The sequence below is a fragment of the Crinia signifera genome, chromosome 19 (assembly GCF_055691185.1).
Source record: "Crinia signifera chromosome 19, ASM5569118v1, whole genome shotgun sequence".
Lineage (NCBI taxonomy): Eukaryota > Metazoa > Chordata > Amphibia > Anura > Myobatrachidae > Crinia > Crinia signifera.
In genome coordinates this window covers 21,432,264-21,455,860 of record NC_139226.1, presented here as the reverse complement: position 1 = coordinate 21,455,860, position 23,597 = coordinate 21,432,264, and the positions used below count along the sequence as shown (strand labels likewise).

Sequence of the window (23,597 nt, the reverse complement as noted above, 5' to 3'; positions counted from 1 at the left end):
ATAGATATCTAAGATATCTATATAATAAGTTGAAGAGTCTGTGTGCGTGTGTGTGTGTGTGTGCGTGTCCGACGCATTGCGGACACACCGTGTCACTCAGAGACACCAAATTCAGCAACAAGATACCTCTGGACCCGGTGGTGTGCACCTCGAAGCCGTTTTTGGGAAATTTCACTTAGAAATTTAAAAAACACCAAATTGTCATTTTCCTTCATTGATGTTCTGGGGAAAAGATCGATGATCTGGGAAACCGTTTGCGAAGGAACAACTCCACACCTGATTTCATTGCTGTCATTGAGTATGAATGACACATTCTAACATTATGGTGAAGGCTTTAAACAATTAGGAAATAATTGAGGATATACATAGACCACACAACACACACACACATTGTACATGCACACACACACACAGTACACCACATACGCACACATAGCACACAACACACACATTTATACGTAGAGCACATCACACACTTACATATTGTACAGATACACACACACACAACACACCACATGCAGTACAATACAAATCCATACACACTACAACACACACCAAAAAACAGTACAACAAACACACAGAACACACACACTTAAACATTGCCAGGATACGCAAAGCACACTACACACACATTTATACGTAGCACACATCACAAACTTACACATTCGGCAGATACACACAACACAACACTCACAGTACAACACACACCCACATTTACTACAACACACACCCAAAAACAGTACAATACACAAAACACACACTTAAACATTGCACAGATACACACAGCACACTACACACACAGATTTATACATAGCACACCTTACGCACTTACACATAGGGCAGATACACACAACTTACACACATAACATACCTCTAACAGCACAACACACACCCACATTCACCACACACACCCAAAAAACAGTACGACACACACAAAACACACACTTAAACATTGCACAGATACACAAAGACACAACACACACATACTGAATATACGTAGCACACCTCACACACTTACGCATTGGACAGATACATACAATACAACACACACAACCAAATACACTACAACACACACACAAAAACAGTACAACACACACAAACACACAGAACACATAAAAAATAATTTGCCGTTTATTTAACAGTCTGTACCGGCAAATAAAAACTGTACCTAATGTACCGTTTATACTTTGTTCCCCATATCCGTCTCTCCAGTCCTCCAGCCTGTCACTGCGCTCCCCGGCCAGTTGCACTGAGAAATCTTTGTCCTGGCCAATGCACCCATTGATCAATACAAAGTGGGTACACTGCACTCACCCTGTTAGTCAGTTGGATATTAGGCACTGCTCTGCCTTAAGGGTTTCCCAGACTCTTTTGGTTCATAGATAATGTTTGGTCGATGGGCATGAGCGCTGCATGCATTTGTTTGAATGTTATGAGTATAAGAAGTTGAAGAATAAGACTGAGATGAAGATTTGTCACGTTATAGTGTACAATTTACTCAATAAATCGTGAAAAAAATATGTGTACATAGAAGTACAGTACAATCAAGAAATGAAAGTAGGATTAAAAAATAAATTCTGATTCAAACTGATAATTGTTTGGATGGCGATGGGTTGCGAAACAAATCTATAGGTGGAGGGGGTATGGATATTGTGGGCATAATTGGTGTTTGGTACACCTACAGGGGGTCCCCAGTTGATGAGAAATTCTCACTACAGTGTCACCGTAGGGGGATTTCCAATTGGGGTTCAGGTGGTCTCTTAGTGACCCCTTTCCAATCCTGTTGGTCTCTTCTCCTGGAGCCTACGGTCTCCCTCAGTGATTGACTACCATTAAGGGAGACTGTAAGCTCCAGGAGAAGAGACCTACAGGATTGTAAAGGGTCCCTAAAAGACCACCTGGACCCCAATTGGGAATCCCCCTATGGTGACACTGTGACCGTGACACTGTAGTGAAAATCCCATCAATTGAGGGCCCCCTGTAGGTGTAACAAACACCAATTATGCCCACAATATCCATACCCCCACCTATAGAATTGTTTCACAACCCACCCCATCCAAACAATTATCAGTTTGAATCAGAACTTATTTTTTAATCCTACTTTCATTTCTTGATTGTACTTCTATGTACACTTACATTTTTTTCACGATTTATTGAGTAAATTGTACACTTTGTAACATGGCAATTCTTTTTCTCAGTCTTATTCTTCAACTTCTTAAACTCAAAACCTTATCAATGCATCCACTGATGATTGTGATGGCTGGATCAGTGGATTGGCCCGGCGGGTGTAGGGAAGAATTTGGCCCATTGCACCCATTCCCAGTGGTGCATTACAGTGGTGAGGATAGTGTGCGTCGCGTCATGACATCATGTGGCCAGGCCCGTGGACCTGCTCCCACACTCAGGGGCTGCCCCACTGTTTGGTAGAGATGCCCGGTGCATGTGCTTTACAGATCCCCAGACCTCAGAGACTGCTGCAGGCAGGTTCAGTGAGGGGAGTGGCAGTGGCAGGGAGCAGTGAATTTTTAATTAATTATGGCGCGGTAAGTAACGCCCACCCCGGACCCCACGCACTCAGCGCCTGTAATTACACACCCTAGAAACTGTACCATTGAAAGTATAGAAATTGAGGTGTGGACATGTCCCTTACTGATTTTGGACCTATTTCTGACCCTCAGATGTTGGAGGATATGTCATACAGTAGGTGCTAAATATCAGGAGTGGATGTGGAATTCATCAACACATACAAGTTTTCAACTCAGGAGCGTTGTGTTTCAAACAACACCACACCTGATTTCATTGCCATCATTAAGTATCAATGCAAACACATTCTAACATTATGGTGGAATCTATAACAAATTACAATCTTAGGTCTTTGTCACAGCATACTGTAAAATGAGATTTTTCAGCAATTTTGGAAATAAAGAAACATATATATATATATATATATATATATATATATATATATATATATATATATATATATATATATTACTTGCAGAGAGAAGTAGGCACTCACCAGCACTGAGAATTGTGCAAATAGCAGACAAAGTTTTATTTTCAATTCATCAGGACATCAATAATGGTTGACCATTATTGATGTCCTGATGAATTGAAAATAAAACTTTGTCTGCTATTTGCACAATTCTCAGTGCTGGTGAGTGCCTACTTCTCTCTGCAAGTATTATTATTGGGATGGATAATCCTTTAAAGTGGAGCACCACCCTGTATCTTCATTAAATGGACTGAGTGCGGTGCCTCCTCCAGTGTATATATATATATATATATATATATATATATATATATATATATATATATACAGTATAATCCCCGGTGGCGGCACTCCAACAAGAAATAAAACACACCAAGGCTGTGCGGTTAGAGCCAACGTTTCAAGTTCGTCCGGCCTTTTTATCAAAAAGAGAGTCTCTTTCTGCCCCTTGATAAAAAGGCCGGACGGCCTTGAAACATCAGCTCTAACCGCACAGCCTTGGTGTGTTTTATTTCTTGTTGGAGTGCCGCCGCCGGGGATTGTATGTATGAGCAGCTCTGTCGACTGCTCACGGAAGGCACCCCGGTCCTTTGACCTGTGTTTTATGCAGCCATTGCCACAGCGTAATCGTCAGAGTGCCGCCTCAAGGATTATATATATATATATATATATATATATATATATATATATATATATATATGGGTTCCCCAACCTGCGCACAAAGATGAAAGGAGCAGCACCTCTGAAGGAACCTCTGTTAGGTAGAATCCGGTAAAAGGTATGAAAAGAAAAGAAGGTTTCAGAGGGCGCTATATAAAGATATATTTATTTTGACAAAACTCAATGTCAAATTTAAAAAACATAAAAATACTTTAAAACATGACATAAAAGACACATATATGTGTATTACAAGAGTAAACAGTTTTGGTTATACATAGACACTTCACATGAACACTCCTTTGACAGATTTTTAATCGCTGTTAGTACTGTTCTTTGACTGTTTGTTAGTAGAAGTATAGTCGGTAAAGATGTAGAGCCCAACGCGTTTCGTCAGTACGACTTCCTCAGGGGCGAAAGCAAACCGATACTCGAATATTGAATACCAAACCAGTATTCCAGAATCTCACAAATCAGGAGTAAACAGCCGTGAAATAGAGTACTTCTATGAAGATAGTTAGCTCAAAATGAGCACAAAATATATGGCCTTTAGTCCAGCCAACAACCGTATATAAATGATGTGTCTCAGTTGGATCCCAAAGCTGAAGGCTTCAGTCTTAAAGAACATTTCAATAAACCCCATAATAAGGTGGAGGAGACTGAGTACTAATCTGCCTAGTAATGATGACATTCCTAAACAACTGCGTAAAATTATGCCGAAATCATGTTTTGATCCGCAGTCTTTTAATGAGACAATTAAGACATTTTATACCATCACAATTTTGAATTCCAAACTATGGCCAGAGGACATGTTCCTGTACAAATGAGCAAAGTTGAACGTAATGCTTTAAAAACTTTGTCCAGTGACAGGTCGCTAGTGTTCCGCCCGGCGGATAAGGGCAGAGCACTGGTGATCATGGATCTGGACAAATATAACACTCAGGTTATGACTCATCTGAATGATAATTTAACTTACTGATGTTTAAGGGGTGACCCTACAAAGCTGTTTTCTTTGGAGTTAAAAAATGTCCTTGATGTTGCTGTTGGGGCGGGGATTATCTCGGATGCGTTAAAAAATGCAATATTACCGTTATATCCTTTGGTACCTCAATTTTATTGTATTCCTAAGATCCACAAGTCTATTGTGGATCCCCCAGGCAGACCCATTGTGGCTGCTAGGGGTTCATTAATGCAACCGGTATCCATCTTTATTGATAGTGTGTTACAACCGTGCATCCGTGGGCACCCTAGATATCTCCTCGACACCATCAATTTATTGAAAAATGTATTTGATTTACCTAAATGTAATTCTGATGTATCGATGTTCACCATCGATGTTAGTGCTTTGTATACTTTGATCCCATATCCTATGGGGTTGGCAACCCTAAGACACTTTATTACTGATAATCCTTTATATCAGGGTCCGCAAGTTGATTTTATTATTGAATTAATGTCAATGATACTCACAAAAAAAAATTCATTTATGGTGACAAGTACTTTCTGCAGCTGATGGGGGCGGCGGTTGCCCCCTCATACGCAAACATTTTTATGTTTGAGTTTGAACAATAGATTTTTTTTTTTGACAACCCATCAGTTGCAGAGAGGATTGTGCACTATAATCGATATATATCGATTTGTTGATATTCTGGCATGGTCCGCCTGAGGATTTAATATCATTGATTACAGATCATAATGTGAGCGGTTGCTCCATAAAATTGACATATATGCACAGTAGGGAAGAGATACTTTTCTTGATGTCTCTATTAAACTGGATGAAGGCAAGATCTCTACATGTCTATTTACCAAATCGACTGATAGAAACAACCTATTATCTTACAATAGTTGTCATCCCAGAGCAACTATAAGGGGACTACCTTATTCCCAAATGTTAAGGATTAAGCGTATAGTTTCTGATCCACTGGTGGCTTCCACCCAGATGGATGATTATTACATTTTTACAGAGTGGGTATCCGGCATCGGAACTTGAAGCTACTAAAAAGAAGGTTATGGCTAGACCGCAATATGTTGTTATTGGGTAGCTACAAAGAGAATTCCATGGACAATAAATTGCCTTGGGTTACCATGTACAATCACTTAAGCCCTGATATAGTGAAAAGTACACGTAATCACTGATCGTTAATACAAGCTGATACCAGTGTGGGATTGACACATATATCGTTGTTACCAAGTTGAAAAAGGTCTAAAAACATCAGGGACATTTCTGGTTTAATCTGATGCATCACCAAAGTTGGTTAAGAAAAAGAACACTAGGGTGGGCTGTGCGAGGGGCACATGCACTACATTCACCTGGTTGTACCTTTCATCATCCACATACTGGTAAGTCCATTCCAATTCGTCATTTATTGACCTGTAATACGATGTTTACAGTATATCAGATTCTCTGCCCTTGTGGCCTTTCATATATAGGCAAAAGGGAACGCTCCTTTAAGGAGTGGATGACAGCCCATAGGTCATCCATCCGTAATGCACTATTGAAAGGCACAAGTGATCAGCCGGTATCCCGACATTTTTGGGAAAATAAACATGTCTTTAAGTTACAGAATGATTGACCACATTCCTCCTTCACCAAGGGGAGGCAATAGGGGACTACAATTGTTGAAATGCCAAGCCCGATGGATAGCTAAAATAGACACAGTATCCCCTAGAGGTTTAAATGAATATTCAGGTATTAATGTATTATTATAAATAAGATTTGTCTTTCCAATATGGAGTGAAATTTTCACCTTTGATGTATTATATATTTAGGGTTCCAGTGACTACTATATAGCTGCTAATGTATATGTTTATTGTTTGTTCGTCATTCTGTTTAGTGTTTTTTATTTTTCCTATTACTGTTTGATTAACCCTAGATTGGTATTCTGATTGTTCTAGGAGTATGTGTTTGAATTGACTGATGGGAGGGACACCTGAGTTGGTATACTTAGCCTGCTACAGGTGATCCTGTCTACACACTGTTACTTCAGGGGGGCGGTTTATTCTGGGCCATCCTCCTGATGCAAGGTACTGTACAACTGGCTTTCGATGGTGGATTAGCCGCACAAGTGATAGGCCTGGGGCTGTGGTGGCAGGGAGCCTGTAATCTTCCTGGCCTCAACCATGTAACCCCATATGGCAACGAGCATGAAATCCCAGGCATGGAGCAAGTAACCAATGGCATGGAGCAAGTAACCACTGGCAACGAGCATGTAATTTGGATACAAGAATTAGAAGACTCTTTTTGCGCTAATCAAGAGGGGTCGACTGTATAGAGTAGGGGGATATTACTCTTAATCCCCAAAAGACAATGTATATAAAAGTAATTTATACTCCTAACATAAGTGCTCCCTTTATGGACACACTAGATAATATATATATATATATATATATATATATATATATATATATATATATATATATATATATATGGAGAATACTTTCCTCCTATAGTTTTTCCAGTAGTTGGTTCTCAATAGGTTCCGACTTCTCCCAATCTTTTAAAGATTGGGAGAAGTCGGAACCCATTGAGAACCAACTATTGGAAAGTATTCTCCGTATATATATATATAAATATAAATATATATATATATATTATATATATATATATATATATATATGTATATATTATCTAGTGTGTCCATAAAAGTAAATAGCATGTAATACCTGGCAACAGGCATGTAGGTAAGTGGCACTTCAGGGAACAATATGCGTGTATGGGACATTTCTGTATGTGGGACATAAAATGATGGCAACAGCATAACTGTGTGGCATAATATCTTATGGGCATCACAGTTAGGGGTATTAAATGCCGCAGCGAGCGGCCGGCGAGGGGGTTAAACAGCGAGGATTGCTGAAAACCAGCGATCCTCGCTGTTTAACCCCCTGCGCCGGCCGCTCGCTCTATTCAACGTACTGGGGAAATCCTCGCCGTCACAGGACGGCGAGAATTCCCCAAAACAGTGAGACCCGCGGCTGCTGCAGAAAACTCGCCGTTTTTATCCGTGGTTCTCACTGCTTCTGGAGCCGCATCCGCCAATTCTCCCTCGCTCAAAAAACGGAGCGAGGGGGAATTGGCGGATGCGGAGGCTGTGTTGAATGCTGTCAGTGTGAGTGGTGACAGCGAGCAGGAAGACCTGCTCGCTGTCACCACTCGCAAACAGCATTGAATACCTGCCAGTGTGTGGAATAATACAGGCATTATGGCTTGTGGCATATATAGTAGGCATTATGGTGTGTGGCATAAAGTGAAATAAGCATTATTGTGTGTGGCATAATGTGTAATAGACATAACGATGTGTCACATAATGTTTTAGTGGCATTACAATAAGAAGGAAAATGACTGGGGGGGGGGGGGGGTTGCCAAAATATACCCTTGCTACAGGCACCATGTCATCTAGCTACTCCTCTGGGTAGGTTTACACAATTCCATCTAGAGGTGGCATTACATTTGTTTTAAAAATCTAAACCTCTTCATTTTTTATATAGATATCATCAGGCACGACCCCCCTGTAGATGCTAATCTGCTGCAGTTTGTTCAGTGACTGAACTGACAGTCACTTACGCTACTGAAAAAAAGATAAAAACATAAATATCTAATTCTCCTGCTATTTTGCTAGAGCAGAGGTTTCCATACTATTTTCTTCTGGGACCCCATCAGAAAATACAAAATTATTACAGGATACCAGCAAGTTACTGCAGAACGGATAACAGGTGTGGTCAGTGAAGTGACTGCTATTATGACAGGGAGGAAGTGGGTAATGGGGGGATTGAAAAGGGTGACAGAGGGATGGAAGAGGGAGGCAGTGGGTATGAAGGATCCAATGACTCTATAGTGCAGTCCTTGTGATTTCCGACTCCGATGCAACAAAATCTGATGAAAGGTGCCAAAATCGCACTGGTGGATGGCCAGCTTAACGCTCTCTGCACATTTTACATCTGTCCCACCTACAGTGCAGCATGGTTTTCCCCAGTTGCTTTTTTGTTTTACTTTCAAATGAGAATAAGGTCATTGTCCAATTGTAATAGCCTCTGAGTTTGTTGTCAGTGCAAGATGCAGGCAAAATACTTTTTTTTTTAAAGGGACACTCATTTACTAGGTGTGGTTTTGTGTTGTAAAGGGCTGCCCTTTAAATAAAACTCAGAGTTCAGCCGACATCACACACAACCGCTGAACTATTGGCTATTACATTTGGGCAATCATATCTCAATCTTATAACACATTTCATCCCTGTCTACACTAACTGACGAATGTCAATATATCACACCCAACCCTATTAGAGATACAGCCAGTAGCTAGGTGATATGGTGCCTGGAGCAAGAGTATATTACCCCCCCCCCCCCCCCCCCCAGTAATTTTTCCTTCTTATTGTAATGCCCCTTACACATTTTGCCACACACCGTTCTGCCCATTACACATTTTGCCCCACACAGTAATGACCAATGCACTTTATGCCACACAGCATAATAATGTACCTACTACTTATGCCACAAGCCGTAATGATTATTACATATTATACCACACACACCGTAATGCACATTACATATTATACCACACAGTGTAATGACCATTTCATATAATGCCACACACAGTTATGCCGCTGACACCATTTTATGTCCCACATACAAAAATGCCCCCTACACACATATTGCCCTCTGAAGTGCCGCTTACCTACATGGATGTAGCTCCCTGCCTGAGGTTTCACACTTGTTGTCATAAGGGTTACATGCTTGTTGCCAGTGGGATTACAGGCTCATTGCCAGCAGGGGTTGCATGCTTGTTGCTAGTGAAATTACATGCTCACTGCTAGGGCAAGGGATTACATGCTAGATGCCCATGGGAAGGATTACATGCTCATTGCCCACTGCTCAGGGGGATTACATGCTTGTTCCCCAGGGAGAGAATTACATGCTCATGGCATACTGCTTAAGGAGGATTACATGCTTGCTGCCTAGGGGGAGGATAACATGCTCATTGCCAATGGCCCAGGGAGAGATTACATGCTCGATGCTCAGGGGTAGGTATACCGCATGCCAGCACTTTCAGAATCTGCACTGCTCTCCCTGTCAGATGCTAGAAATGCAGGAGAACCTCTAGCATCTGTCTACCCTCTAAGGTGGAGGCCATTTCTGAAGGGGTGCAGGGTCTTTGACTGTATGTGGACAGAGACTCTGCACCCCCTCCCAGCTCTGCTCCCCTCAGCCAGCTTCTATTTTACTTAGTGCAGTGGAGGAGGAGGAGAGGGGGCTGGAGGCTTACGCTCTCTCCTCCTCAGCTCCTGGAGCACAAGCTGCACTGGAGCCAACCTCCCTACACCCATGGATAAGGGGTCTTAAAAAGCTTGTTGGTGCATAATAAACTCCCCTCCATTCCACCTCCCAGGACCCTGTCTGTAAAACCATCACATCCTGATGATATAACCTAGGCTCAGGGGAGGATGATGGAGATCGGCTTCTGTGCTGGGTGTGATAGTGGCGTATTCTCAGATGACATATTGGGGTAGAACTAATACACACTGCATGAGCATTTGGCTGAATTTCAGTATAAATGTAATATCAGTCATATTCATTCACAGAGGGTATACAGAAGCAGCGCTCACCTGTAACTGCCACATATAGTGGGGGTAGATAGGTATATCTCACTGCACTGCTTGGGGATTCTTCAAACCTGAAATAATAATTCCCGTTATCTTCTCTCCTGGCCCCAGTTATTGTCAGCGTGCAGTCTCCAGTATCCGGATCTCCGGTTAGACGGAAGTTTGGTTTTACCACAGGAGTATTTCTGTCATTAGAGGCTGCAGTCACATGGTCACTTCTCCTCCAGTATCCGGTGGAATTTGTGAATGTTCTCCGATGGTCAGCAGTAAAAGTACAGGGGATGGTGACACACAGATCCCTCTGTACAGTGACACTAGGACTCAGCTGGATGGAATAAGCAGGCCGATCCTGACATGTGGTACCTGTGGGGAGATGCACGGACTGATTACTCACATACTGATGTAATACACTGCAGGACAGCACAATATACACGCATACCTCCCAACTGTCCTGGTTATTCTTAAAACAGTCACAATATTTGTGACTATCTTGCATCCCACCCATGGGCAGCAGTGCCTTGCTTGGGGGGGGGGGCAGTTAGGAGTCCCCCCTGTCACTCGCTGCCCTGCTTAGCATCTAATCACTGCGAGAGAGGAGACCAGGGTGCATGGCCAGCAGCTCATAGAGAACTGGCCATGCCTCCACACTGGTAAAAATGGGACATCGCCTCGCAGGAAGCGTCACAATCATAGGCCAGAAGCCCTTATTTTGGCCTTTTTTGTCCCTCTAAGTGGCAAGCAAAAAGTTGGGAGCTACTGTATGTGCATAGTGGGAGATGTATCAGGCCCTGAAAGTCTAGATGTTACTCATATCAGCCTCTGTCATTGTACAGACTGTGCTGGATAATTGACACTTGAAAGCTGACTGGATAATCAAGAGGTGTGCGAAAAGTGTGACTCGGCCAAGCCTGGAAGATTAGCCAGAATCGCTCAGTGTGTACACAGCGGGCAACAGCGATGTGCATCCACTATTGCCCGGCCAAATAGGCTGTGCAGGCAAGGCAATGGTCACTAAGCTTCCTGTCACAGTGTACTTGGCCGGGCTGGGGGAAGGCAGGATGTAGTTACCCATCTTATCTCTGACGGCTGACTACATCTTGATTAAGGACTCGGCTTAGTGGAAATTGCAGAGCCGAGTCCCGCATGTATAACCCTTTCGACGGAGTGACTAACAATGGGGAGATAGAGATTCATTTCCATGGCCGCAGGATGATGACCAGCTGTCCAGCTGGCCGCACAGTCAGCCATAAGTCATCAGTATTAAAATGATATCTCTATATATTGCAGTTTTCTTTAAATACCTGCGCACTGAAAGATTGATTGCGATGAGCTGCGATCACACTGTGGGATCTGACTATATCCCAAGGTACAATATAACATATATTTTTGGAATAGTGCTGCGCTCAATCTTATATGTAGGTGTTAATTGAATAATGGATGTAACACAGTTGTTAATCTAAACTCATTTTTACTTGGAATTTTTCATTGATACAATGATGCACACAGTGTAGGAAATCCACCACTTTGCGTGCACTGGCCTTGGCCTCTGTACACGATATGTGTCCAAGATCTCCCTGTGTGTGTGCCTGCACAGTTCAATTTTGTCCAATGTTGGCTGCCAAATTGCAGCGTTTAAAAGAGTCTCAGTCTGTTCCTATATTCTGTGTGCGGCGTCCCGTCACACTGTGGTATAGTGATGCAAAATGAAACTTCGGGTACCCCTTTAGTTGTAATTCCGTCTTCTGCGGATTTTCGGAGGAGGGGGGGACTGGTGCAGCTTAGGGTGCCGGTTGTCTGCGCTGCTGCTACTTGGGCTTGCGGAGGTGCCGCGCGAGTGATATTGCACTCAATGCGTCACACGCCGCTGACACCCGTTCGCTGCAGGGACTTGGATTGCGGGGATCAGTGTGTCGGGTGGCAACGCCGCCGTCCGCACTGCCTCGTCTGACCGCCCGGGAAACCTCCTGCCTCTCTGGACCCTCTCTCGCTCCTACTTACCCTCTCCACGCTGATGGTGCCTCGTCGACGTTCTGCCGGTTTTAGTTCTTACGTCTGGGGATAATCTCAGCCCGTTTCTTTTTTGCTCGCTTGATTCAGTGTAATGTCTCCAACGCGTTTCAGCTATTGCCTTCTTCAAGGAGATGTATGCTGCTGGATCCCGGGTCTGTTTAAATCCCCTGGGTGGTTCCTATTGTCGTCTGCTGATAGGTCTACATGGATGTCAGTAACTCCTGATCATGTGTTTCTCCTTCAGCTTAATTGGTATTCATTATTCAGTTAATTGGAAATGCGATCCAATCTCCTTTGTCAGTGGTGTTCATTCTGACATATTTTTCTGTTTTTTAATCAGTTATCAATACTTGATATTCTTCATAGTTTTTATTCATAGTTTTTAGTAGTGGTGAGGCTATGATGTTTTCCTCCAATTATAGTAATTGCTGTTTTCCTCCAATTATCTATATCTCTATATAGTTATAGGGTCACTAGGTCGACTCAATTAAGGTCGAAATACATTGGGTCGAACACTGAAGGTTGACATTAGCATTAGAAATACATCAACATGACTAATGATGACAGAGTTGTAAGATCGACATAAGCATTAGGTCAACAATGGGAAGCTCGACAGTTAAAAGGTCAACATGAGTTTTTCACCTTTTTTGAGCCGACGTGCCGACAGGCGGTATTTCATACCCACCATCCGCTATTTTGTAGATGGAGAATAGAACAGTGTGCCATTCTGCACTGTTGGCGCTGGCTAACCCAGAAAATTTCCAGGCTACATCATCTTCTGATTCCCTGGGGACCGCAGCTCTGAATACCGCAGCCCCGAAATAAGCATAGTGCACTATACGCTTAAGCCCATCCCCCATACTCCCATTGGTCAAGGGCGGGATTAACTGTATAATGCATTATGCTGATTCCCTGGTGCAGCAGGGCAGCCGGGAAACAACGCTGATGCCAGGTATCCCTGCTGGTGTCTGTGGTGGTGATTCCCCCTGTGCCCCCAACCCCCCCTGTATTTTCCCCTGCACACCCTCCACGGCCCCTGGCCAAAATTCCAAAGATACCCCCAGGGATATTTTTTTTTATAGGGTAAACTCCACTGGGGCAGAAACTGATGTAAAAGTTCAAATATGATTTTAAAGTGCTGCATGATATGTGTTTGCTATATAAATAAATACAGCTAAACTATCAGCAAATACTTCACCCTACTTTTTTGTTTTTCATATATTCTATTACAATATACAGTATAATCACATGACAAGTGCACTGTAAAATGTCAGTATGTACTTACCTGGCCAGAGCAGGGGGAGGATGGGGATCACATGACAGGTGCACCGGCAGCCAGCACTGTATTATGTCAGTATGTACTTACCTGGCCAGAGCAGGGGAGGAGGGTGATCACATGACAGGTGCACCGGCTGCCGGCAATGTATTATGTCAGTATGTACTTACCTGGCCAGAGCAGGGGGAGGATGGTGATCACATGACAGGTGCACTGGCTGCCAGCACTGTATTATGTCAGTATGTACTTACCTGGCCAGAGCAGGGGGAGGATGGTGATCACATGACAGGTGCACCGGCTGCCAGCACTGTATTATGTCAGTATGTACTTACCTGGCCAGAGCAGGGGAGGAGGGTGATCACATGACAGGTGCACCGGCTGCCAGCACTGTATTATGTCAGTATGTACTTACCTGGCCAGAGCAGGGGAGGAGGGTGATCACATGACAGGTGCACCGGCTGCCGGCAATGTATTATGTCAGTATGTACTTACCTGGCCAGAGCAGGGGGAGGATGGTGATCACATGACAGGTGCACTGGCTGCCAGCACTGTATTATGTCAGTATGTACTTACCTGGCCAGAGCAGGGGGAGGATGGTGATCACATGACAGGTGCACTGGCTGCCAGCACTGTATTATGTCAGTATGTACTTACCTGGCCAGAGCAGGGGGAAGATGGTGATCACATGACAGGTGCACTGGCTGCCAGCACTGTATTATGTCATATGTACTTACCTGGCCAGAGCAGGGGGAGGATGGTGATCACATGACAGGTGCACTGGCTGCCATCACTGTATTATGTCAGTATGTATTTACCTGGCCAGAGCAGGGGGAGGATGGTGATCACATGACAGGTGCACCGGCTGCCAGCACTGTATTATGTCAGTATGTACTTACCTGGCCAGAGCAGGGGGAGGATGGTGATCACATGACAGGTGCTCCGGCTGCCAGCGCTGTATTATGTCAGTATGTACTTACCTGGCCAGAGCAGGGGGAGGATGGTGATCACATGACAGGTGCACTGGCTGCCAGCACTGTATTATGTCAGTATGTACTTACCTGGCCAGAGCAGGGGGAGGATGGTGATCACATGACAGGTGCACCGGCTGCCAGCACTGTATTATGTCAGTATGTACTTACCTGGTCAGAGCAGGGGGAGGATGGTGATCACATGACAGGTGCACCGGCTGCCAGCACTGTATTATGTCAGTATTTACTTACCTGGCCAGAGCAGGGGGAGGATGGTGATCACATGACAGGTGCACCGGCTGCCAGCACTGTATTATGTCAGTATGTACTTACCTGGCCAGAGCAGGGGGAGGATGGTGATCACATGACAGGTGCACCGGCTGCCAGCACTGTATTATGTCAGTATGTACTTACCTGGCCAGAGCAGGGGGAGGATGGTGATCACATGACAGGTGCACTGGCTGCCAGCACTGTATTATGTCAGTATGTACTTACCTGGCCAGAGCGGGGGGAGGATGGTAATCACATGACAGGTGCACTGGCTGCCAGCACTGTATTATGTCAGTATGTACTTACCTGACCAGAGCAGGGGGAGGATGGTGATCACATGACAGGTGCACTGGCTGCCAGCACTGTATTATGTCAGTATGTACTTACCTGGCCAGATCAGGGGGAGGATGGTGATCACATGACAGGTGCACTGGCTGCCAGCACTGTATTATGTCAGTATGTACTTACCTGGCCAGATCAGGGGGAGGATGGTGATCACATGACAGGAGCACCGGCTGCCAGCACTGTATTATGTCAGTATGTATTTACCTGGCCAGAGCAGGGGGAGGATGGTGATCACATGACAGGTGCACTGGCTGCCAGCACTGTATTATGTCAGTATGTACTTACCTGGCCAGATCAGGGGGAGGATGGTGATCACATGACAGGTGCACTGGCTGCCAGCACTGTATTATGTCAGTATGTACTTACCTGGCCAGAGCAGGGGGAGGATGGTGATTACATGACAGGTGCACCGGCTGCCAGCACTGTATTATGTCAGTGTGTACCTACCTGGCCAGAGGAGGGGGAGGATGGTGATCACATGACAGGTGCACCGGCTGCGAGCACTGTATGATGTCAGTATGTACTTACCTGGCCCTAGAAGGGAGAGGATGGTGATCACATGACAGGTGCACCAGCTGCCAGCACTGTATTATGTCAGTAGGCACTTACCTGGCCAGAGCATGGGGAGGATGGTGATCACATGACAGACGCACAGGCTGCCAGCACTGTATTATGTCAGTGTGTACTTACCTGGCCCTGGAAGGGAGAGGATGGTGATCACATGACAGGTGCACCGGCTGCCAGCACTGTATTATGTCAGTATGTACTTACCTGGCCCGAGCAGGGGGAGGATGGTGATCACATGACAGACGCACAGGCTGCCAACACTGTATTATGTCAGTGTGTACTTACCTGGCCAGAGCAGGGGGAGGATGGTGATCACATGACAGGTGAACTGGCTGCCAGCACTGTATTATGTCAGTATGTACTTACCTGGTCAGAACAGGGGGAGGAGGGTGATCACATGACAGGTGCACCGGCTGCCAGCTCTGTATTATGTCAGTATGTACTTACCTGGCCAGAGCAGGGGGAGGATGGTGATCACATGACAGGTGCACCGGCTGCCAGCTCTGTATTATGTCAGTATGTACTTACCTGGCCAGAGCAGGGGGAGGATGGTGATCACATGACAGGTGCACTGGCTGCCAGCACTGTATTATGTCAGTATGTACTTACCTGGTCAGAGCAGGGGGAGCATGGTGATCACATGACATGTGCACTGGCTGCCAGCACAGCAGCACTGAATTATGTCAGTATGTACTTACCTGGCCAGAGCAGGGGGAGGAGGGTGATCACATGACAGGTGCACTTGCTGCCAGCACTGAATTATGTCAGTATGTACTTACCTGACCAGAGCAGGGGGAGGATAATGATCACATGACAGGTGCACCGGCTGCCAGCACTGTATTATGTCAGTATGTACTTACCTGGCCAGAACGGGGGGAGGATGGTGATAACATGACAGGTGCACTGGCTGCCAGCACTGTATTATGTCAGTATGTACTTACCTGGCCAGAGCAGGGGGAGGATGGTGATCACATGACAGGTGCACTTGCTGCCAGCACTGAATTATGTCAGTATGTACTTACCTGGCCAGAGCAGGGGGAGGATGGTGATCACATGACAGGTGCACCGGCTGCCAGCACTGTATTATGTCAGTATGTACTTACCTGGCCAGAGCAGGGGGAGGAGGGTGATCACATGACAGGTGCACCTGCTGCTAGCGCTGTATTATGTCAGTATGTACTTACCTGGCCAGAGCAGGGGGAGGATGGTGATCACATGACAGGTGCACCGGCTGCCAGCACTGTATTATGTCAGTATGTACTTACCTGGCCAGAGCAGGAGGAGGACGGTGATCACATGACAGGTGCACTGGCTGCCAGCACTGTATTATGTCAGTATGTACTTACCTGGCCAGAGCAGGGGGAGGATGGTGATCACATGACAGACCCACACTCTGAAGCCTTTCCTCAGACACCTCATGATACTCAGCTGCATTCAGATTTATCTTGTAATCTCTGGAAACATGGAAGGTAAAACCTAAGAACTCTCCAACAGCACACACCTGCCATATACAGTACTCTATATATAGTCTATATATCTATATATAGTCTATTGTACAAACATTCTTCTGTAAAAATATCATACTAAGGGCGAGATTTACTAAGCTTGAAAATTGATAAACAGCCAGCCAATCAGCTCCTTCCTGTCATTTTTCAAACACAGCCTGTGACGGGATGCAGTTTAAATCCCGACGCTGGAATCCCGACCGCCGAAATCCCGACACTTTCTCCCTCCGTGGGTGTCCACGACACCCCTGGAGGGAGAATAAATTAACGTGCCGAGCATAGCGAGGCACCGGGCCCGCTGCGTGGCGAGCGCAGCGAGTCCGCAAGGGGGGGGGGGGGGGGGGGGGGCGATCCACGTCCCCCTTGTCGGGATTTCGGCGGTCGGGATTCCGGCGTCTGGATTTTGAACGCCGGGATCCCGACCGCCGGGATTTCATACTGAATCCCCTGTGACATGGCAGGCAGAATTTCATTGGCTGGCTGTTTATCACTCTCGATTTTATCACTTTTCAAGCTTAGTACATCTGGCCCTAAGGGTGGGATGCACTATTATAAACCATTATCAGGGGTTTTACCACATTTTGGTATGCAGGAAAACCCACACGCCGGGTTTTTGGTTGCATAGATACGGCCTCGCGGCTGAGGTACCTTTATCCTATCACACCATATGTCTTTACAGACATGGTCATGTGACTGCTTTAATCCAATCAAGAAGCACTATCCAAAAAACAAACTTTGACCCGCCCGCGTCAAAGCATTTGATTGGCTTTTATTATTCAACATTACCGATACTGGGACACCAGTAATGTCACACTGAAGAATTGGAGTATCTGCAACATGGCTGTTTATTTGGAGGTGGCAGCAAACAGACACTGTGGGCAAGATGTATTAAAATATGCGATGTATTAAAATACATCGCCACCCATTGCACCGATGTTGATTATATATGTACTAACATATACAATCAACATCGCAATGCGGTGACGGAGGCCTCCCATGCAGGGCTGGTGTAAGGCTTCTCAGCAAGCGAGGCAAAGCTTTAACCTACTGTATTGCGCCCCCCACCCCTGACATTCTGCCACCAATATCAACTTTCCAACCTATTAAGGCATACCTGCCTAACATTCCAAAATGGCAGGGAGGCTCCCAAAAATTGTGTGGTCCTCCCAGCACCACTCCGGGAAGGTGGGCAAGTCCCCTGCTTTCCCTAAAGGCCTAACTTTGCCACCCTCAACAGAGTACAAGGAGAAGGGTGCAGCAAATTAGGGAAATATGCTTCAAGGGAAAGTATGGAAGTGAGATTTTAGAAGTTTCAAAGCAGCCACCTGCATTAAGTACAACAAGGATCCTCAAAGACAGCATTGATTTTTTTGATAGGCAGACTTGGTGGTGCCCCCCATATCCCAGTGCCCTAGGCAGCTGCTTAAAGCTGCTTAATGGTAGAGCCGGCCCTGCCCCCATGATACCTGTAAGGTGATGTGCTGGTGGTCTGCGTTACTAGGTTGAGGAGTTTACCTTCCCGATCCAGGTTTCCTGGAGGAAGATATGCCAGGGGGAGGGGGTCAGCATCTGTGGCAGGTGTTGGTGGAGGCGGCAGGTTGCATCAGCTGGTGAAAAGAAGCCCATAGTCTTCTTTAGGGTATCACCATCCAAAGGTGGCGATACGCTGGGCGGCGAAAACACAGTGGCTGGAACTTGGTACATTTAGAAATGGGGTAAAACCCCCAAAACCGGGGTTTTACCACATTTTTCCCTTAGTACATCATGTCCTGTGTGAGGTATCATCCTCGGTCTGAAAGGTCAGGCAGCAGTCATCTGACAGCCACTGCAGTACAATCTTGGTAGCGGTAAGGCCGGTCCTACACAGGATTTGTGCGCTTTATTGCTTTGGATACTGTCAGGCGTTGGTTAACAGGCCACCGCTGACAGAAAAGTTTTACTGTGTGCAATAGCGCCACTAGTCATACAGACCACGCGGGAGGCCTCCAGCAGCCGCTCAAATATTGTTCTGGTCAAGTCGCAGTAGCCACTTATTTGCCATGAGGGGAGCAGTAAGGCAAGAGATAACTGTTATACCCCTTTTACACCAAAATTCCGTCTCCGACCGGATATTTGGAACATGGTTCCAAGCCAGGTCAGATCCGGGATTTTCTCTGTTTACACTGATGTGCCGACCCGCATTGTAACCAGCTGTGGTGCTGGGAGGTGAAATCATCTCCAAGCAATGCCAATTGACGCACCGGAGCCCAGGACCACCATGCTGGGGACAAGCCCAGCACCAAGGTAAGCTGCTGGCTGCCCTCAGCCTCTGTGCACCCCCCCCCCCAGCCTCTGTCCATGAGGTGAATGGATGCCTCTGACTGAGACGCGCATGCGTCTCACACGTACGCGCGTCTCAGTTTCCCGTCGTCGGGGGGACGGGAACCCTGTCCGTCTCCGCTTCAAGGATACGGACAGGGTTAGGGAAGGGGGACGGCAAGGCGGCGGGGACCCAGGGAGAGCCCCGTTGTAAGGCGACGCGTGGGCATCTCATGCGCGCGTGTCCCCTTACGGCGGCTGGTGGGGGATGGCAGCTGGCGAATCTTCCGCCATCCCCTGCAAGAGCGAGGGGCGCCGCATCTGTATATCTGTAAGATCGAAAGACAGTTCAAGGAGCGGATGGCATTGCATCAGTCGGCCATACGTGCCGCGTTACAAAAAGGCTCCAGTGACCAAACTTTAGCACTTTTTAGCACGTCATTTTGTACAAGCGGGACATTCCTTTGCCTGGTCAGTACAGCAGTGGAATCTTTAATATAGGAATTCAATTTGGGAACATATTTTTGCAGTGATATATCGATGTATTCAGAGAGCCTAGCAGTAAGAGAGTCTATACCCGAGATGATTGGTCGTCTGGGGGGCGCGCTAGGGGTTCTTATGTAATTTTGGCAGATGGTATATCATGGCAATTCTTGGTTGCTAATTAAACAGGTAATCATATTCATCCTTACATAGAACTCCAGTTTGCCTCCCCTCTTCTAAAGGTGGCCATACACACGCAGATTTATCTGCAGATCTGCCTGGTTAGAACAAAAACCTGGTTATGGATGAGAGCAAATGACAGTTGACCATTTGCTTGGAAATGCTGGAAAACTGACAAACTGTCACTGATCCATAACCATGTTTTTGTTCCAACCTGCCAGATCTGCAGATAAATCTTAATTGGGGAGTAATTTATAAGAGATAGGATCTGACAGAAGTCTTTCCATCTCTTTGATGTAATAATCTCTGGTCATAATGACCAGACTTCCCCCTTATCTGCTTGCTAAAATACTTGTTTATTATCCATCAGTTAATTCCATGTAGAAACTTTCTTTTGTGTAAGATTATTTTCTTTCATTTTTATATCCTCAGATATAGGGCTTTATTCTAGTTCACTCCTTCTGGCAAATTCCATCGTAGTTGGACAAAACCATGTGCACTGCAGGTGGGGTAGATGTTACTTGTGCAGAGAGAATTAGATTTGGGTGAGTTTTTACTTCAAATTCATATATTGCAGTGTAAAAATAAAGCAGCCAGTATTTTCCCTGCACAGAAACAAAATAACTCACACAAATCTAATTCTCTCTGCACATTTTACATCTGCCTGCCTGCAGTGCACATAGGGCCTTATTCTGGTCGATGCGTAATTTTCCGAATTCTTTCGGATGGTGTTTTTTAGCCGTCTGCGCATGCGTGGGCAACGCTATGCGCATGTGCCACGCAAGGTCTCCGTACTCGTTCTCACTAATACCGTACATAAAAGTGCACTGTATTCACTCGGGAAATATGGGCGTAATATGGGCGTCATTCGGAAGTACACAGGGGCGCACACATGCGGGCACCCTGGACTTATACTGTGCACTGGCAGCAGTCATTTAAAAAAAATATTTTTTTGCTTAATTAAAATAATGCAGCCCCCTCTGTAGCACTAGCAGCAGCCCCCTATGCATAAATCATCCCCCCAACATTTCATCCCCCCAGCATGTTTCCCCAGCAGCTCAGCTCAGCAGACACCACGGACACATCCGTGCTGTCTGAAATCACCAGCCTGTTTGAAAATGGCGCCGACCGCCGGGAACTATATATCCCCAGGTCTCGCGAGAATCCGACAGCGGGAAGATGACGTCCGGCCTCGATTTGAACTCAGAAAAATGGCGGCGACCATCGAACTCCCTGGATCCGGCCTCGGATCAGGTAAGTTCGTTGGGGTTCGGATCTCTAGGATCCGAACCTGCTCATCTCTAATACAAACCCAGTCCTTTTCAACTTAAACCATACTGTACACATTTATTGGGGATGCTGGTCTATATAGCGTTATATTGTTTAATGTTTCATTATTCTTAATACTTGTATGTTAAAAACCAAAGACAATCTTTTGGGACATGAGTGCCCCCAAACAGAGTTTTCCTTTTTTCTCTCTTGAAATTAACAGTCACATGTTAAAAACCACCTCAGGACAAATTTCCATATGTATATTGCCAATTTATTCGGTCAATTATCTCTCATGTTTTTCACAGACAATACTTTAATGCTTACATTGCTAAATGTTTTGTTTCTCATTATTCCAATGTTTTGTCATGTGCCGTCTTCATAATCTTTAAAAACCAATAAAAAAATTACACACGTAAAAAAAAAATGGAAATCCAACCTGCCATATTCAAGTGCGACGCAACTGTAGTTCTCTGGAACTCTTTTACCAACAAGCGCAGATATTTGTTTTGCAGTTTGAGGAAAATCTTATTGATATAGCATTAGCTAAAGTCAGGAATTTAGACCGATGAGAGCTTATCTAATATAGAGAAAGAAAACCGAAGACCACTGAATTCTTTTGTCCTTTTGTTACCCAGTATAACATTCAAAACTTGGAAATTGGCAGAACTTTAACTAAGCACTGGTCCGTCCTGAAAATGGATCCAGTATTAAAAGACCACCACCGTACAAAATATATTAGCACTCAGTCTGTTGCCCTTGGAACCCAAAGTTAGCCTGGCACCTTCCTTTTTTTTGTCTCACTCCTCACAGGGATTTTTTTGTTGTGGACGGTGTAAAATGTGTCCGCATGGACTTAAAGGTTTGAAAGATGTTAAAGGTAAAGAAGAGAAAATCTGGCATATAACAGGGTTAATCAACTGTAATACTACTTATCTAGTTTATCTTCTCATCTGTCCTTGTGGAAAGCGCTATATAGGGCAAACAAGAAGGGTACTTAAAGTACATATATTGGAACATTATTGAAATATCAAAAGCAGAGTGACCAATCACAGTGTGCCTCGCCATTTTCTTACTTGTCAAGGGGGAGACCCCCGAGGCATGCAATGTTTGGGTATAGAAGCAGTGAATCTGGATATTAGGGGCACAAACAGGGAGAGAGTAGTTTTGGATGTATCACCTAGGGACGTTATGCCCAGATGGACTTAATGAGGGCATGGAGATAACCCCATTTTTTAAATGATCTACCTGCCTGTTCCGCGCACATGGGCCCTTATTCAGATCTGATTGCAGTACGAATTTGTTCTCAAAATGGGCAAAACCATGTGCACTGCAGTTGGGGCAGATGTAACATCTGCAGAGAGAGTTAGATTTGGGTGGGGGGTGTACCTCAAACTGATATCTAGATTGCAGTGTAAAAATAAAGCAGCCAGTAGTTACCCTGCACCGAAACAATAAAACACCCAAATATAACTGTCTCTGCACATGTTACATCTGCCCCACCTGCAGTGCATATGGTTTTATCCATTAGAGAGTGATTGTGCCTTTCCGAGTGAATCAGAATAAACCCCATGGTTACAGTACCGACCTATATATCTGTCATTTTTTATTATGTATTTATATGTGTTTTTTGGGCATTTTGTGTTTATTTGGTACTTGTTTCCTAGCACGGCGCCCATCGCATCGCATACCATAAGGCATACGATGGTACGCGATGTGATGCGATGTGATACGATGTTAGCCGATGTTATACAATTTTAAATTGTATAACATCGATTTATATGCCATTGTATGTATCATAAGTACTGTGGATATTTCAAAATGAGAGGAGAGGTACTCATAAAGGAAAAGCCTGATGAAGGGGTACAGGATAAAAACAGGTTTGTTACCGTTGCCCTAGATCACTATGTAATCACTACAAATGCATATCACAGCCAGAGAGATCTGAAATTCAGATCTATAATCTATAACACATTGTACTCACAGATCAGGATCCGGTGTCTCTCTGCTCGGTGTCCTCTGACTGTATGAGATGTTGGCATTTCTCACGGGTACTTCTTCTGGTCACTACTGTATTTCCCTTTTCTATTTACAGATATTATCAGTGGCATATCTATAGAGGGTGCAGGGGATCCCCTCGCTGTGTACTCTGTGGTTTGGACCACTTTACATTTCTCAATCATGGTC

The 23,597-nt window shown here is 45.0% G+C and overlaps 1 protein-coding gene across 1 annotated transcript in view; it reads right to left on the bottom strand.

Moving 5' to 3' along the window:
- The window catches only part of LOC146041468 (sialic acid-binding Ig-like lectin 13), a 76,156-nt gene extending 59,062 nt beyond the window's left edge, over window positions 1-17,094 (bottom strand). The window contains exons 1-2 of the mRNA XM_083161444.1: window positions 17,022-17,094; window positions 10,243-10,602 (exon numbers count right to left, since the gene is read on the bottom strand). Coding sequence (XP_083017570.1) covers window positions 10,243-10,602; window positions 17,022-17,094 — 433 coding nt within the window. The remainder of the gene's footprint in view (window positions 1-10,242; window positions 10,603-17,021) is intronic.
- Window positions 17,095-23,597: the final 6,503 nt, after the last annotated feature.